This window comes from Dictyostelium purpureum (genome assembly GCF_000190715.1).
Source record: "Dictyostelium purpureum unplaced genomic scaffold DICPUscaffold_122, whole genome shotgun sequence".
In the NCBI taxonomy this organism is placed as follows: domain Eukaryota; phylum Evosea; class Eumycetozoa; order Dictyosteliales; family Dictyosteliaceae; genus Dictyostelium; species Dictyostelium purpureum.
The window spans coordinates 60,106-76,585 of record NW_003519459.1 but is presented as its reverse complement, the minus strand read 5'-3'; the positions used below and the strand labels follow the sequence as shown (position 1 = coordinate 76,585).

The 16,480-nt window shown below is 23.4% G+C and overlaps 10 protein-coding genes across 10 annotated transcripts; 4 read left to right on the top strand and 6 right to left on the bottom strand.

The window, feature by feature from the left end:
• Positions 1-1,074: 1,074 nt before the first annotated feature.
• Positions 1,075-1,432, bottom strand: DICPUDRAFT_33526 (uncharacterized protein; the record flags this gene model as incomplete). Its single annotated transcript, XM_003288058.1, has 2 exons — positions 1,075-1,178; positions 1,327-1,432. The coding sequence occupies 2 exons, from the start codon at positions 1,430-1,432 to the stop codon at positions 1,075-1,077; spliced, it is 210 nt and encodes a 69-aa protein (XP_003288106.1).
• Positions 1,433-2,317: 885 nt separating this feature from the next.
• On the bottom strand, positions 2,318-4,938 carry DICPUDRAFT_92044 (uncharacterized protein). Its single transcript, XM_003288057.1, is given in 6 exon segments — positions 2,318-2,337; positions 2,528-2,536; positions 2,810-2,817; positions 4,438-4,457; positions 4,475-4,591; positions 4,738-4,938. 2 exon segments carry the CDS (start codon positions 4,857-4,859, stop codon positions 4,489-4,491), a joined length of 225 nt encoding a protein of 74 aa, XP_003288105.1. The 5' UTR covers positions 4,860-4,938; the 3' UTR covers positions 2,318-2,337; positions 2,528-2,536; positions 2,810-2,817; positions 4,438-4,457; positions 4,475-4,488.
• Positions 4,939-5,589: 651 nt separating this feature from the next.
• On the bottom strand, positions 5,590-7,815 carry DICPUDRAFT_55253 (uncharacterized protein; the record flags this gene model as incomplete). The annotated part of the gene is made up of 4 exons (XM_003288056.1): positions 5,590-6,974; positions 7,059-7,323; positions 7,400-7,632; positions 7,728-7,815. 4 exons carry the CDS (start codon positions 7,813-7,815, stop codon positions 5,590-5,592), a joined length of 1,971 nt encoding a protein of 656 aa, XP_003288104.1.
• Positions 7,816-8,212: 397 nt separating this feature from the next.
• On the top strand, positions 8,213-8,575 carry DICPUDRAFT_87892 (uncharacterized protein; the record flags this gene model as incomplete). The annotated part of the gene is made up of 2 exons (XM_003288075.1): positions 8,213-8,332; positions 8,420-8,575. The coding sequence occupies 2 exons, from the start codon at positions 8,213-8,215 to the stop codon at positions 8,573-8,575; spliced, it is 276 nt and encodes a 91-aa protein (XP_003288123.1).
• A 431-nt stretch (positions 8,576-9,006) lies between these two features.
• Positions 9,007-9,654, bottom strand: DICPUDRAFT_21106 (uncharacterized protein; the record flags this gene model as incomplete). The annotated part of the gene is made up of 2 exons (XM_003288055.1): positions 9,007-9,440; positions 9,507-9,654. Coding segments are annotated over 2 exons (582 nt in total), but the record flags the coding sequence as incomplete, so codon positions are not given.
• A 281-nt stretch (positions 9,655-9,935) lies between these two features.
• DICPUDRAFT_78940 (uncharacterized protein) lies at positions 9,936-11,101 on the top strand (the record flags this gene model as incomplete). The annotated part of the gene is made up of 2 exons (XM_003288074.1): positions 9,936-9,965; positions 10,046-11,101. The coding sequence occupies 2 exons, from the start codon at positions 9,936-9,938 to the stop codon at positions 11,099-11,101; spliced, it is 1,086 nt and encodes a 361-aa protein (XP_003288122.1).
• Positions 11,102-11,279: 178 nt separating this feature from the next.
• Positions 11,280-11,865, bottom strand: DICPUDRAFT_152321 (uncharacterized protein; the record flags this gene model as incomplete). Its single annotated transcript, XM_003288054.1, has 2 exons — positions 11,280-11,611; positions 11,700-11,865. 2 exons carry the CDS (start codon positions 11,863-11,865, stop codon positions 11,280-11,282), a joined length of 498 nt encoding a protein of 165 aa, XP_003288102.1.
• A 198-nt stretch (positions 11,866-12,063) lies between these two features.
• Positions 12,064-12,990, top strand: DICPUDRAFT_152320 (uncharacterized protein; the record flags this gene model as incomplete). The annotated part of the gene is made up of 3 exons (XM_003288073.1): positions 12,064-12,218; positions 12,308-12,833; positions 12,907-12,990. 3 exons carry the CDS (start codon positions 12,064-12,066, stop codon positions 12,988-12,990), a joined length of 765 nt encoding a protein of 254 aa, XP_003288121.1.
• A 104-nt stretch (positions 12,991-13,094) lies between these two features.
• On the bottom strand, positions 13,095-14,142 carry DICPUDRAFT_55252 (hydroxyacylglutathione hydrolase). The gene has a single exon (XM_003288053.1). It carries the CDS (start codon positions 14,001-14,003, stop codon positions 13,128-13,130), a length of 876 nt encoding a protein of 291 aa, XP_003288101.1. The 5' UTR covers positions 14,004-14,142; the 3' UTR covers positions 13,095-13,127.
• Positions 14,143-14,745: 603 nt separating this feature from the next.
• Positions 14,746-16,453, top strand: DICPUDRAFT_78936 (uncharacterized protein; the record flags this gene model as incomplete). Its single annotated transcript, XM_003288072.1, has 4 exons — positions 14,746-14,988; positions 15,060-15,211; positions 15,285-15,774; positions 15,845-16,453. The coding sequence occupies 4 exons, from the start codon at positions 14,746-14,748 to the stop codon at positions 16,451-16,453; spliced, it is 1,494 nt and encodes a 497-aa protein (XP_003288120.1).
• Positions 16,454-16,480: the final 27 nt, after the last annotated feature.

Genomic DNA, 16,480 nt, shown 5'->3' with positions numbered 1-16,480 from the left:
AAATGCACAAATGATTTCGTTTTATAAATATATAAATATAACTGGTTTATTATTTTAAAGAAAAATATAACAATAACAATATTTGGGTAAAATGAAAGTAACAAATAAATATTTTTTCTATCAAAGTTAATTTAAATTTAATGTTTTCACATGGCATCTAAAAACCAAAATTAAAATACTCTATTTTTTTTATTGATGTGTTATTTCTATTGTTTCTTTTTTATTTTGAAACTATTGTGAAAAACAATCTTTTATTATTATAATAATTATTTTTTATTTTTTATTTTTTTTTTGATAAAAAAAGATATGATAAAAAACAAAAAAAAGCAAAACAAAACAAAATAAAACAAAATATTTAATCGAAATGAAATTGAATATGAGAAAATATAAGAAAAGTATGCATGTAGAATTCACCTACAATTTTTTATTTATCTATTGTAACTTAAATTATGTGGAGTGGTATTATTCTTTGTGTGTTAATGGTGTGGGTGGTCAATTATTAAAAAATATTATTATTATTATTACTATTATTATTATTATTATTATTGTTATTATTATTATTATTATGTTTACTAGATTGTTGCTATAGTTGGGACAAAAAATATTTCACCATTCATATTTTTAGAAAAAATGATTAGTGAATAAAATGTTTAACAATTCTATTAATACTTTTAAAAAACAAAAATAAAAAGAAATAGATTTTGTCTTTTTTGGTTATAATTATAATTTTGCTAAGTGTCCCTATAGAGAATACTTTTTGCAATTTAAAAATTTTAATTTATTCTATACATTTTATTTTAAATTTTTTTTTTTTTTTTTTTTTTTTTTTTTTTTTTGGGGTTTGGAACTTGGTTTTTTTTGCTATTGTTATTTACCAAAAAAATAAATATTTATACCTTTCCCTTATTAGTATTATTTATTTTTAAATAATAAAAGTTAACTTTTTTCCTTTATCTTTTTAAGCTTTTTCCTTCAAATTTTAAAAGTTATTTTGTTTTTTGTTTTTTTTTTTTTTTTTTTTTTTAAGTTTATTATTTGGGGAAAAAAAATTTATTTTAAAAGAATGGCCTCCCCTTAAAAATTTCCTGCCCCGTTTTTCCCTTTACCCCTTAAATTCTTATACCCCATTATCTCTGTAATCCCTGAATCTACTTCAATGTGAAGCATTTTCAATTTTTCTTTATCTGATTCATTTTTGTTGATTCTAAATTCTAAATAAAAAGTAAATAGTTAGTAACACTATAAAATAATCAAAGTGTATGATATTAAAAATATTTATAAGTGAATACAATAGTTTTTTTAACTTTATTCTATTATTATACATACCTTCCTTTACTGTGGTTATTAATCTAAAACGTGACTTGGATGGATAGTTTGGTAAGTTTCTGATTAAAAATCTATATTTATGTAAGATTGGGTTTGGTGTTGTCATTTTATTATCTTATTCTTTGTATTTAACCCAAATTTAAAAAAAAAAAAAAACTAAAATGAAAATGAAAAAAAAAAAAAAAATAAAAATTTTAAATTTTAAAAAAAATAAAAAAATAAAAAATAAAAAATAAAATTAAATAAGGAAAATAATTATAATTTTAGTAAATTTAAATTAAATAGAGGTCAAGTTTGATATCTTCTATTCATCCCAGTTCAAAAAAGGCCGTCAAGAATAGTTAAAAAAAACAAAAGGGTGTTTTGAATGATATTTGGTTGTTGCGTTTTGCCAAGGTAGATTGTGATACTCTAGGTTATTATTAACATAGGATATCAGGAAGAGTTTATTTGTTTCATGATGCACCCATTCGGACACATCAATCCACGGGGTGGGCGGTTAGTGACGATTAGATCACAAACCATTTCTTCCTTGGCGGTCTCTTCTTATTAATAGTGTGGTAATCTCTTAATAATTTTTTATTGTTACCAAGAGAGCTTTCACTATTAACTAATTCTGGTAGTTCAAATTTTTTAGAAATTTTAATTAAAAATGCGAGATTTATTATATAAATTATACAAAGAATTGCAATAACCTCCATGAACCAATATCAATCAATACACCTTCTGTAACAATATATTTGTATAATGATTTTAAAAATTAAATTAAAAATTTAATAAAATTAAGTTTTGGGATAAATACAAAAAAAAAAGGTATTTTTTTAAGAAAGGTTTGATTAAAAAGAGTGGTTTAAATAAATAAATTTGTTAAAAAAAGTAGAATCAACACACCACAATTCATTAAAAAAAAAATAAAAAAATATAACCACAGATATTTAGTTTTTAAAAAATTTAAAAAAAAAAAAAAAAAAAAAAAGTGAAATAAATTGTTTTATTTTTATTTTTTTTTGAAAAAGTAATAATCAAAATATAAATATAAAATATAGTTAAAATGATAATTATAAAATAAAAATAACAAAACTAAATTAGACACAAACACAAAAATTAAAAATAAAATATTTTAAAAAAATAAAAATTAAAAAAATTTTTATTTTATTTTTTTTAAAAAACGAAAAAAACGATTTATTTTTTTCTATTTTTTTTTTTTATTTTTCTATTTTGCTGTTAACACTTAAAACGAATAAAAGTAATAAATGGATAGCAAGTCATTATTTGTTATTAAACAATTTTTAAGTAATAATAAAAACTTATCCAAGGTTTTAGATTCCTTCAATGCCAATACCAAATCAGCAAAAATTGAAGAGGATAAAGACCTCCCATCATTAGATAAAATAATTGAATTTTATTTAAATGAAAAGTAAATATTAAAAAATAAAATTATAATAATAATAATAATAATAAATTTTTAAATATTAATATTTATTTTTTTATTTACAGCAAAGATAAAAACAACAAAAAAAGAACTTTAGAAGAAAAAGAAGAAAACCCAAGTAAAAAATTAAAAGTTGAATCAGATAGCAGCGATTCATCAGACAGTGACTCATCAGATAGCAGCGACTCATCAGATAGCGAATCAGAAGATGAAAAGAAAGTAGAAACTAAAAAAGCCAAATCAGATAGCAGCGATTCAGACAGTGATTCATCAGATAGTGAATCAGAAGATGAAAAGAAAGTAGAAACTAAAAAAGTCGAATCAGATAGCAGCGATTCATCAGATAGCGAATCAGAAGATGAAAAGAAAAAGGTAGCTAAAAAAGTCGAATCAGATAGCAGCGATTCATCAGATAGTGATTCATCAGATAGTGAATCAGAAGATGAAAAGAAAGTAGAAACTAAAAAAGCCAAATCAGATAGCAGCGATTCATCAGATAGTGATTCATCGGATAGCGAGTCAGAAGATGAAAAAAAGAAAGTAGAAACCAAAGTTGAAGCTAAAAAAGTCGAATCAGATAGCAGCGACTCATCAGATAGTGATTCATCAGAAAGTGAATCAGAAGACGAAAAAAAAGTAACCAAAGTTGAAGCTAAAAAAGAAAAAGATTCCGATAAAGATACTTCTGATTCATCATCATCTGACTCCTCAGATAGTGACTCATCAGACAGCGAATCTGAAAAGGAAGAAGAAAAAAAAGTTACCAAACCTGAAGTTACTAAAAAAGAACCAACATCAGACTCTTCAACATCAGAATCAGACTCCTCAGATAGTGATTCATCAGATAGCGAATCTGAAAAGGAAAAAGAAAAAAAAGTTACTAAAAAAGAATCAGAATCAGAATCATCATCATCAGACAGCGATTCATCATCATCAGATAGCGATTCAGATGACGAAAAAGAATCTAAAAAAGAAAAAGAATCTAAAAAATCAGAAGAAAAGAAATCGGATGAAGATAGCGATGATGAAATGAAAATTGTAGAAGAAAAACCTGTAAATAAGATCAATAACAAATTTAATAATAATAATAACAATAAATTTAACAATAACAACAACAACAATTACAACAACAACAACAACAACAACAATAAATTCAATAACACCGGAGCAGTTAAAAAACAAAATACACCATTCCGTAGAGTTAGAGAAGAAGATGTTACATTGGATAAACATATGACAAGTGACGGAGCCAATAGAGAATGGTCCGATTTATGGGGTGATAAAGTCCAAAACCATTTAAAAAAGAAAATTGGTGAAAGTTTCCGTAAAGGTAAAAACAAGATGAAGAAAGGTACCTATTCAAACTCTACCATCCATACTGAATCAAGTTGTTACATATATCCATCTGACGATGAATAAACAACCATACAAAACCATTTAAAAAAAAAAAAAAAAAAAAAAGAAAATAAAGCAAAAAAAAATTATATATAAATTAAATATTCTTGTATTCTTTTTAATATTTGTTTAAATTTATTTTATTTTATTTTATTTCATTCCCTTTCGTTTAATTGTATATAATATTATAGTTCATCTTTCTTTTTCTTAAATTTTTTTGACACTAATTTTAAGCTATTTAAAAATACATCCTCTAAATAATGTTCTTTTTCTACTTTTTTATAAAATTTTTGTTTAATAACGTCGTCTAATGAGTGTTTCTAAGAAATGATGTGTTAGTTTGTAAAATTTAATAGTGATGATTTACCATTGGCAAGTTGAGAACCACGGGCTTTAAAGTGATCACCGACACTGGTATGTTGTGGACCATCTTCTTGACTATTTATTTGAATTGTTATTTGAATTATTTTCAAAAAATAGAGAATTAATATTTTGTTTTTTATCACTTTATTTTTTATTAATATATTAATATATTTTTTAATATATTTTTTTTATTTATTTTTTTAAATTAAAACTTAACTTACGTTTCTCTTAAATTTAATAATTGTTGAACACCAACATTGATACCATATAATGAAACTAAAGAGGCATTAAAAATTAAAATGTAGGTTTCTGGGGTAACAGCTTTGAATAATTTGCCAATCATTTTTATATTTATATTTATTAATTTATTTATTTATAAAATTAAAATTATTTATTATTTATTATTTATTTATTTGTATTTATTGTTTTTGTTTTGAATGATAATAAATATTTTTTTTTACTCTTTTATAGTTTTCCAAAAATTAATTATAATCTTTTTGATATATCAAAAATCATTTTTCCATATTTTTTATATAGAGGATTATTTTAATATAAAAACTATCAAAATGATTTTTTTCGCATATTTTCAAAAGACTTTAAAAAAAAAAGCAATTCAAAAAAAAAATCTTTAAAAATTTTTGGTGCGTGGATTTCAAAAATATTTTTTAATTTTGATAGAATCCCAAATTTTTTTTTTTTTTTTTCAATTAACCGAATATTAAAATTATTATCAACTTAATATTATTAAAAAAAAAAAAATTTCTTTTGAATTTCTAAATAATTTTTTTATTAAAATTCAAATGTAATTCGTTATTATTATTAAAAAAAAAAAAAAAAAAAATTTTTTGGCTGGTTTAAAAAAAAATATTTATTAATAAATTTTAATATGGGGCAAAACAAAAAATAATCAAACGATTTTTTATAATAATAAAAAAAAAAAAAAAACAATAAAATAAAAAGATATTATTTACAGTATAGTGTATTATAGTAAATTTAAATTCATACCAATTAGTTTTGTATTGTTTTTTTTTTTGAAATATTAATGGGTGAAATTAATTATTTTTAAATTTAATTTATTTTTTTGATTTCTTTTTGTGTAAATTCTTTGGTTTATCAGATTTTGATGAGGATTGAGATGGTTGGGCTGGTTGGGCTTTAGTTGATTCTTTAACAAAGAGTGAGGCTGTTTGAGAGGCAGATGCTAAACCTTGTGGACCTTTAACGACATCTTTAGCATTTTTCTTTCTTGAGGCTTTGGCATTAGCTCTTTGCCATTTTGGTAACCAACGGTCTGGGTCTGGGGTATAGTTGGCAACAATATTCTTTGGTAATTTATTCTTTGATTTTTTAATTTCGACAAGAGTACCATCACCAAGTTTAATTGGGGCTTTGTTTGATTTCTTTTCGACGACAGCAGAGGCAGAGGCATCAGATGATTCGTTTGTTTTCTTTTCATAAGCTAAACCATATTTTTCTACTGAATCCAAATCGATCTTGCTTTCAAATTTAATGTTTGGAAGTTTACCTTGATATTTTTGTGAAAGAGAGGCATCAAAGTGTGAAGTGGCAACAATGTATGATGGAAGAGCTAAGAGATCATTTGGATTGATCTTTAATACTCTATCAAACATTTCAGCGGCTTCTTTGTATTTGTGATGTTTTAATTTGAAATTACCGCAAGCTTTAAGAAGACCAACATAGCTTTCATCTTCTTGTTCGGTTCTCTTTGATTTTGATTCTAATTGTGAGATTAAGGTATCTAAACAAGCGATGGCCTTATCAAGGTTACCAGATTTTTCATAGAGGGCACATTTGGTAGCAATAATACCTGGTTTATTTGAAACGGTTTCATCTAATTGTTCTAAAACACCAAGAGCCTTGACAACATTGTTATCCAATAAGTAAACTTGAGCTAAAAGTAATTGACTCTTAAGAGATGATGCACTGTGTCCTTTTAAGAGTTTTTCAACTTCACCGTATTTCTTTTCTCTAATTAAAAGAGTAGAGTTAATGATATCAAGATCTTCAAGTGATGAGTTTTGGGCACCTTTGAATTTGTTTTTAATTGATTTAATGAGTTCTTCGCATTGACCAATTTTCTTTAATTGTAATAATAATAAACAGATATTGTAATTGAATACTCTCTTTTGTTTACCATTAAGACGTGATTCATTTGATTCACTTAATAACGATCTTAAAGTTTCTAAAGCAGTGGTTAATTCTTTAGTTTCATGGGTCTTGCTAGAGTTGATACTAATTGAAGTTTTGTTGTTAGCAGCAATTAAACTTGGACCATCACCAACCTCTTGATCTAAAACACTTTGATATAATTCTAAAGATTTTTCAAAATTACCATTAATTTGTTGACAATAGGCTAATTGAGTATCAATTGATGTTTGTTCTTCTTTGATTTCTTCTTCAGAAAAACCATCTTGTTTTAATGAATCAGTGCAAACCTCTATAGTAAATAGTAAAATATTTGTTAATTATTATTATAATTATTATTATAATAAATAGTAATCTTTTATATAATGATACAAACTTTTAGCTAATTTTAATTGGGTTTCAGCAGTTTTAATATCTTTTTTGGCAATTGCTAAACAGGCAGAGTTAAAAGCTAATTCATAAGTTTTAGTTTGTTGACCTTTATTTTTATTTATTAAATCTTGACATTCATTTAATTTACCAGCTTCTAAATAAACTGCACAAAGATTGGTAATGAATTCGACAGAATCTGAATATTCTGGTTTTGATAATAAACTTTCATAAATTGAAATGGTTTTTGAATAGTCTTCTAATTTATAATGCTATATGGTAAAAATATTAATATCATAATCTATTACATAATATACAGATTGATTATTATTGTTATTATATAATTACAATTTGAGCTTCAAGTTCTAATGATCTGTTATCTTTTTGTGACTTTTCTAATTGTTTTAATGATTCTTGGTATTTGTTAAGTGCATAGAGACAATATGAATATTCGAAACTCATAGATTCGATTTGTTTTGATTTTTTAAAACAATCAATTGCTTCTTGAAAATTTGAAAGTTGCATTAAACAAATAACTTTGCATTGAAAAGCTTGAACATTTCCTGCTTCAATACCTAAGACTAAAATAATATTTATATAAATTTATGGTTAGTGATTGTGATCGATGGTGGTGTTAAAAAAAGACTAAAAACTGATTCATGAAATTGTTATTTACTTTTGTTACAAACACGAATTGCTTTCTTGAATGATGATTTTGAAATATATTCATCTAATTCTTCAAATAAAGTTGGAATAGAATCCATCTTTTTTATTTATTTATTTATGTTTTTATTTGTAATTTAAAAAATAAAAAAATGGAGAAATGAAAAAAAAAATTAAAAAAATATTTTTAAAAAAAAAATTAAAAAAAAATATAAAATTTGTGAATTATTTATTTTTTTAATTATTATTGATCATTTTTATCCAATTTAATTATATTTATATAAAATAAAAAACTTTATTAAAATTTAGTTAATTGTTTTTTTTTTATTTCTCTTCTTATTCTTTTTTTTTTTTTCTATTTTTTTTTTATTTTTATTTTTTTATTTTTATTTTTTAATTTTTAAAAAAATTTTGATTATTTTTTAATTTTTTTTTTAATTTTTTCAATTATTACAGATTATTTTATTTTATTGCATAAACAAAAAAGAAAGAAAGAAAATGAGTACAAATTCATGTTCATTACCAAGAATGGTTTCATTAGATTGGAGAATGGATATCAAAACCTCATCTGATGTTATGTCAAGAATGAACGTACCAAGTGTTTTATTTAAATTAGAAGTAAGTAATTGAATATTAGTTTGGCATATATATCACATCGCACCAAGCAAATAATATTAATTATAATATTATTATTGTTTTTAATAGGTCGAAGATAAAAATACAGATAAAAAATTAAATCAAGAAGAAGACGATGACGAAAAAAAAACCAAAACTGTTATTTTTGAATTAAATAAAGAAACTATTAATACAATGTTAGAAAGTTTAGAATTTGTCAAAAATCAATTAGATTCAATTAAATAATAGTAATAAAACAAAAAAAACAGCAACAACAGAAAGATGCGCATATGGTCCGATTAAAAAAAATAAATAAAATTTGTATATAATATTTTAAAAAAATTTAGCATATTCTTTATTTATTTACAATTATATTTTAGATTTAGGGCAATTGGATTTGTGAATTGTTATTTTAATATTATTATTATTATCAATATTATAGTTTTTATGTTATTATTTATTTTATTTAAAAATATTACACTTGTAAAATATTATTAGTTTTTTTTTGTTTTCTTTTGTTTTCTTTTATTTTCTTCATCATTTTCATCACTATCTTGGGATACAGTTTTGTGGTCTTTTTCATCCAAATCAAACTCCATATCTTCGACCAGATCACTATTACTCTTTTCGATTATTATTGTAGATTCAGTTGGTGTAGAGGTGGGAGTATCAGAACTGGTGGAAGTGGAGGTGGTGGTGGTGGTGGTAATGGTTGTTTTGGTTGGTGTTGATTGAATGGTTGTTTTGGTTGTTGTGTTGGAACTCCCTTTATTATTTTCTTTATTTGAGTTAACTTCATTTTCAATATCTTCGATTGAAATTTCTTTATTTACCATTGCTAAAATATTTAATGATTTTAGTGCTTGAACTGGTTTATCAAAATCTGATGGTATAGTTTCTCTATTCCAATATGTCAAATCATTAAATTTCGAAATGGCTTCCCATTGCTTATTTACAGGTGCTGAATCGTGCTCTTTATTATCAACATGATCATTGTCTTCTATTGAATCTTGATTTTCATCTCTAAAAATATAACCTTGAAAACCTTCTGGTACTTCTAATTTTTCACCAACTAATTTAACACCTCTAAATGCTGAATATAAATGAGTTTCTAAAATAAAGTATTAGTATTTAATTTTTTCAATTTTTAAATTATGATGATGATGATGATCATTACTATTACCAATAGAGCTTTGCTTTTCACTAACTTTTAAATAGTTGGAAACTCTTGCAAAACCATTATATAAAAGATTGAAGGGTAAATGCTGTATATTTGTTTCCTCTATGGATGGATCATTTTTATTAAATTTTATTATTATATTATGTTTATTTAAAGCCATTGCCAAATATTCCCCACCCAAAATGTTCTTTTGTTTTTTTAAAAATAATAAATTTATAATTTTAAAATAATTTAAAAAAATGAAAAAAATTATTTTTTAATTTTTTTTTAATTTTTTTAATTTTTTTAAATAACCACCGCTCTAATTAAAATTTCATCGCCTTTTATATATTCACTCATATGTAATAAGAAAGAATAGTATTATTATTATTGTTATTATCAAGTACTTTACGTAGACACACATAAACAAAGTTTAATTTCTAAAACATGGATCGACCTACAGAAGAAGCTGCTATGGTAAATATATCTTTTACTTTTAAAAGCTGCACTATTTATTTATTAAATTTATTAAATAATTTAAAATTAATAATATTTAGATTCAAAAATCAATAGAAAAATGCTTTACATTATATTTGACAAGAGCAGAAATTATGTTGGCATTACAAAATCAATTTAATGTTAATCCAGAATTTTCAGAGAATTTATTAAACAATGTTGAACATAATAATCCAGATTTTTTTAAAGTTTATTATCAAAGATTAAGAATAAAACAACAAATTCAAGATTTTAATAGGCTCTCAAGTTTAATTATAAAGAATTCAAATGGGGCTTTGTTCAATACAACATCAAAAATATCAACCTCAAATAATATGAGTATGTCATTAAACATTGATACAGATTTCTCTTCATTACAAAACTATGTATCATCACCTATACAAGATACATCAACACTTGATATGAGTGTTGCCTCATCAACTAATAGTGCCACAACATCAACTCCATCATCAAATACTTCAGACCCACTTTTTACAACTTTACCTGCTACCAATATGAATACACCTACTGATAATAATGGATTAACAAATCATGATATATTACAAAATCTAATGGCACAACTTCAACAAAATAACAATGATAAAACCTCATTTGCCTCTCTTACAAACAATACACTATCTTTAAATACAAATACCCTCAATTTAAATAATATAAACAATATAAATAATATAAATAAAATAGGGGGTGACAACAATGTAAACAATATTAACTCAGCAACAAAAACTACAACTACAACAACCAATATAGGAACAGCCTCTAACAATTCTACAGCAATAGCGAACCAAGTTGAGGAAACATCATATATTTCCACAACTACACAAAACTCTTCAAACCCAACAACAGAATATTTAATATATGATACCACAACAAGCAATAGTACTAGCAACACCAACTCCGATACATCCTCAACAAACAACAATAACAACATTAATAATAATTCATCACCAACTACATTTGCAAGCTTTATGGACCATATACCTAATTTAAACAATATGGATATAAATTTTAATTTTACCCACTCATCAAACAAAATTCCAATCCCAAGTTTAAATCAAAGTTGTGATTTCGATTCATTTTTAAATTTAAAACAAGAATAAAAATATTGTATTTTATTATTTAAAAACTAATATTTAGTTTAATATTATTTATTTTATTTAATTTTGATTATTTTATTATATTATATTTTATTTAATTATTTATTTATTTATTTTAAAGCTTTATTACTATTTACAAAAAAATATTATTACTATTATAGTTGTAATTATATTTAAAATTCTATTCTTTCATTGAACTATGAATTTCTTCTTCATCATGTTCTATTTCTTCATCGTCGTCATTTTCTATTTCTTCATCTTCATCATCGCTAATTTTTTCTCCCAATAAAAATCTATCTTGTTCACTTCTACTGAACATTGTAATTTCTTTATTAAATACTTTAATTGCTGCTTTATGACAATTTCTAATACTACCACCAACATGGATAACTCTAAAATAGACTGGTACATCATAGTATGATGTAATTAATGAAAATGCAGTCCATAATGATTTGTAATATTCAAATGAGACTCTTATAATAAATAAATTTGTATCTGGGTTAACATATATGACTAAATTATAAAATAGAGGTTAATATACTATGTATATGGTTATTAAAAGTTGATGTATATGTGGGGAATATATTTTATGGGGGTATACTACATTTTAAATTCTTTTTAAATGACTCATATGTTAATTCCCCCACTGAAGTTTTGATTTCGTTTGAAATAAATTGAAATAACCATGATTCTGATAGAGGTGTCCTTTTATTTTGATCATACCAAACCACCTCTGTCATTAAATATCTATTCTTTAATCTAACCATTTATTGCACTATGTATAATCTCGTTTTCTTTTCTTTGATTAATATTAACTATCTATGATTTTCTGAATATTTTAATAAAATTTCAATTCGTAAAAAATAAAAAAAAAAATTAAAAATAAAAATCATTTTTTTTTTTTTTTTTTTTTTTTATATTTTATTTTTTCACTCCTTCAATCATAAATCTTTTTTTTTATTTTTATGTCCGATAATAATAATATCATTATCAATAATAAAGATGATCATAATTCTTCAGATGATGAAGATTTTGGATTGGTAGGGTTAATCGTTGAAGAGTTAGAAACATATAAATATAAATTTTATGACGATATTAAAATTGAAATAAAAGGACAAGAGTATATTTTCGAACATCCCTATAATTTATAATTTTAATTAAAATAATACTAAATTAATTTATTTACCATTATTTTTTTTTTTTTTTTAGATTACAAAATGTAAATGTTCAACCATCAACAGGATTATTACCCTGGCCAGCTAGCAGAATTTTGTCACAATTTATTTCAAAATATAATGATCAATTTAAAAATAAAAATGTTGTAGAATTAGGCAGTGGTGTTGGGTTATGTGGATTGGTTTCTTCAAAATACTCAAACTTTACATTATTCACTGATGGTGACGAGAAATCTTTGCCATTACTTCAAGACAATGTCGAGGCAAATAAAGATTTATATAAAGACAGCAAAAACAAACCAAACGTAGAAAGATTATTTTGGGGTAAAACCGATACATTGGAAAAATTTAAAGAACAATATCAATCGAAATTCGAATTTGATATTGTAATAGGTTCAGATTTAATTTATGTGGATGATTCAATCGAACCTTTATTTTATACAGTCGATTCAATTTTAAGCAAATCTCAATCCAATAGTCCTACATTTTATTTATCATTTTTAGATCGTAAAAATCATCTACCAGTTTTAAAATCAGTTTCTCAAAAATATAATTTTACTGTAAATATAATATATTATATAAATAAAAATTATTTAAATAATTTTATTAACCATAAATTAAATTAATATTTAGATGGAATCAATCGAATTAAATTTTTTAAATTACGAGCCATCAACAATGTCAAAAATGTTTATTTTTAAAAGAATATATAACTAAATAAATTAAATAAAATTAAATTAAATAAATATATTTGTTTTTAAATTAAAAATAAATAAGAGAATAAATAAAATACTTTTTTTTTTTTTGATTTTTTTTTTTTATATCTTTACAATTTATAAATTAAAATTCTATTTTTATTGTTTTAAATAATTTAATGGAATTTTGATATATGAAATACCATTATCTTCTTTTGGTGGTAATTCACCAGCACGAATATTAACTTGGATAGATGGTAAAAGTAATTGTGGAGCCTTGAGAGTTGCATCACGTTCAGTTCTCATTTTAATGAATTCTTCTTTTGAAACTGAATCTTTAATGTGTTTGTTTGTTTTTCTTTGTTCACCAATAGTTGTTTCGAAAGTAATGGTTCTACCAGCTGGTGGATAGTCGTGACAAACATAAACTTTAACATCCTCTGGTAAAGCTAAAATCTTTTTCATTGAATTGTAGAGGGTCTCTGCAGAACCATTTGGGAAATCGCAACGAGCAGTACCAACATCTGGTAAAAACATAGTGTCACCTACGAAAACACAATCATTTTCTACATAATAACTAACACATGCTGGAGTGTGACCTGGTGTAGCAATTACTTTAACATTGAGGGTTCCAACTTTAAAATCTTCACCATCTTTAAAGAGATGGTCAAATTGACTACCATCGACTGGGAATGAGTGTTCGAGATTATAAATTGTTTTGAATGTTTTTTGAACTACCTTGGCACCCTCACCAATAGCAGTTTTAGCTTGTGGATAAATTGATTTTAAATAGTGGGCACCTGACAAATGATCGGCATGTATATGTGATTCTAAAATCCATTCTGGTTCTAATTGGTTCTCTTTAATATATTTAACTATTTTATCAGCATCAGTAGTTGAGGTTTTTCCACTTGCTTGAGCATAATTTAATACTGAATCTAAAATTGCACACTTTTTAGTACTTTCGTCGATAATCAATACTTGGCCAGTGGCAGATTCGAGTTCTGGAAAGATTTCAATCTTTGCTTTGTTCATTTTCTTATTATTATTATTATTATTTACAGTTGTTGAAAAATATTTTGATGAATTATTTATAATATTATTACGATTACTATTTAAAACAGTGGTTATTTTATTTATATTTTTAATTTGTAATTTATTAAATATAAAATTCATTCTAAAAAAATAAAAACTTTTTGTTTTCAAAAAAAAAAAAAAAAAAAAAAAAAAAAAAAAAATCAATAATTTTAATTAAAAAAAAAATAAAATTTTTAAAAAATAATTTTTTTTTTATTTAAAATGGTTATTTTTTTACCTTTTCCATTAAATTTCGTTTGTTTCGTTGCTCTTTTCAAAATTAACGAATAGTAAAATTGAATTTGGAATTTGGAATTTGATTCTATTAAAAAGCACTTTTTAATTTTTAAACAAAAAAGATAAATTTTTAGTTTTCAAAATAATCAAAAATGTGCCTCTTTAAATAATTTTTTATAAACACCAGTTAAATGAAAATAATCTTCATAATTTAAATTGATAGATTTTTCGATTTTTCATGTAGTAATTCATCCAAAAGTAATTATTAAAAAAACTTAATAAATGAACAAATAAAAATAAATAAAACTAAGTTATTTCTTATAAAAACACAAAATAATTATTTTTCCTATATTTCTAAAAAAAAAATAAGTGTTTTTATTTTTTTAATTTTTTTTTTTTTTTTAAATTAATTTTTTTAAAAAAAAGTTTTCATAATATTTTAAATAATAATAATTTATATATCATGAAATCTGATAATATAAAAAGTGATTTATTAAAAAAAGCAATATATTTTATACCCTTTTGGTTTATTTCAATAGTTTTTTGTTTTATTTCCTATGATGTCTTTTTTATTAAAGAATATGTAAATGGTAAATTAAACAAAACATATTATGTTTCAAAGTATCATGATGACTTTGAAAAGAATACGGAAATGTTTGATTTCAACAACTCATTCACACTATTTCAAATGTTTCCTCTGGTATTTGTAAGTAATAAATAACCATACTATTCATTACTTTTATTTTATTTACTAACCTTTTTTTTATTTAAAACTAGTTAACCCTCATTCCTATATTAGCATATGCATATATGGTATCCTCAATACTAAGGGTCCATTTCGTTAAAAATGCACTAACAATGGTTGGCATGGCATTTACAATGATAATTTCTCTTTTTTTAATCGTATCATTAGGTTTATTTAAATACAGGTAAGTAAAAAAAAAAAAAAGAACCAAATAACAAAGTTCAATTTCTAACCGGTCCTTTTTTATTACAATATAGTTTAAAACCATCGCTATGTAAAGATATAGAAAATGGGTTTTTAGATATTTATCACAGCAATATAAACGAAACCAAACATATTTGTGGCGAAGATTTTAATTTTTTTAAAGGAAGTTATGAAATTCAAAAGGGTTTAAAAAAAACTATCAAATTAGAATGGGGTGTAGAAGTCGAATGGTTTTTAATTATTGCACCAATTATCCTATCATTTATTATGTTAATAATTATGGTCACATTATTAATTCGAAATAAATACATTAAAGACTCCAACAACTCACTCTATACTGCAATACCCAATAATGGAGGTATTTATGAAAAAGAAGAAAAGTCCAAAGATCTCTCTGATGAAATGGATTTGTTTTGGGGTAGAGATGATTGGTATGATTATACCAAAGATTCATATCCATTCGCTTTGGTTTTGTTTGCACAAATTTTATACATCCTGTCAATTGTTTTAATATCAATTTATAAATTTTCATATTATTTATTGGTATTTATTTGTTTATTAAAATTTTAAAATATATTTTTGATTTGCTAATTTTTTTATTATTTTATCTTAGCCATTTTTTGGATTATTATTTATAATGCTAGGGTCATATTACTTTTTATTATTTTATGGTATTAGAGATAACTATTTAATTAAAACTATGAAACAAGAAGGTGATATAGCTCAATTTTTAGATAAGTTAAAGAAAAAAACGCCAATGGTTGCTGCATTTTCAACTATGTTTATCAATAACAAAGTAGTCAAAAGTTTAGAACCCAAAAAAATCACTGAATGGCATGACTTTTCGGATGCTATTAAAATAGATTCAAAGAAACCAATCATTGAAATTAAAATTGACGAAGAGTATGAAATTATTAAAAAAGTTCCTTCAAAAAATAACTTAACCACCTATGGTGATAATAATAATAACAATAGCATAAATTCAGTCGAAACAATACCACCTCCACCAGTCCAAGTAAAAACCAAATTAGATAACTATTTTTTTATTAAAACAGATTTACCAAACTATTATATCTACACAAACAATAACAATAGAGTCTCAATCAACAGAACCTTACATGGTTTATTTGTGTTATTAGGCTTTTCTTTTATTTATAAGTTTATTTATTTAAATAGATTAATCGAAAAAAAGAATTATGTTAGCAAAACAAAATTTAGATAACCTCAACACATGTGTGTTAATTTGTAA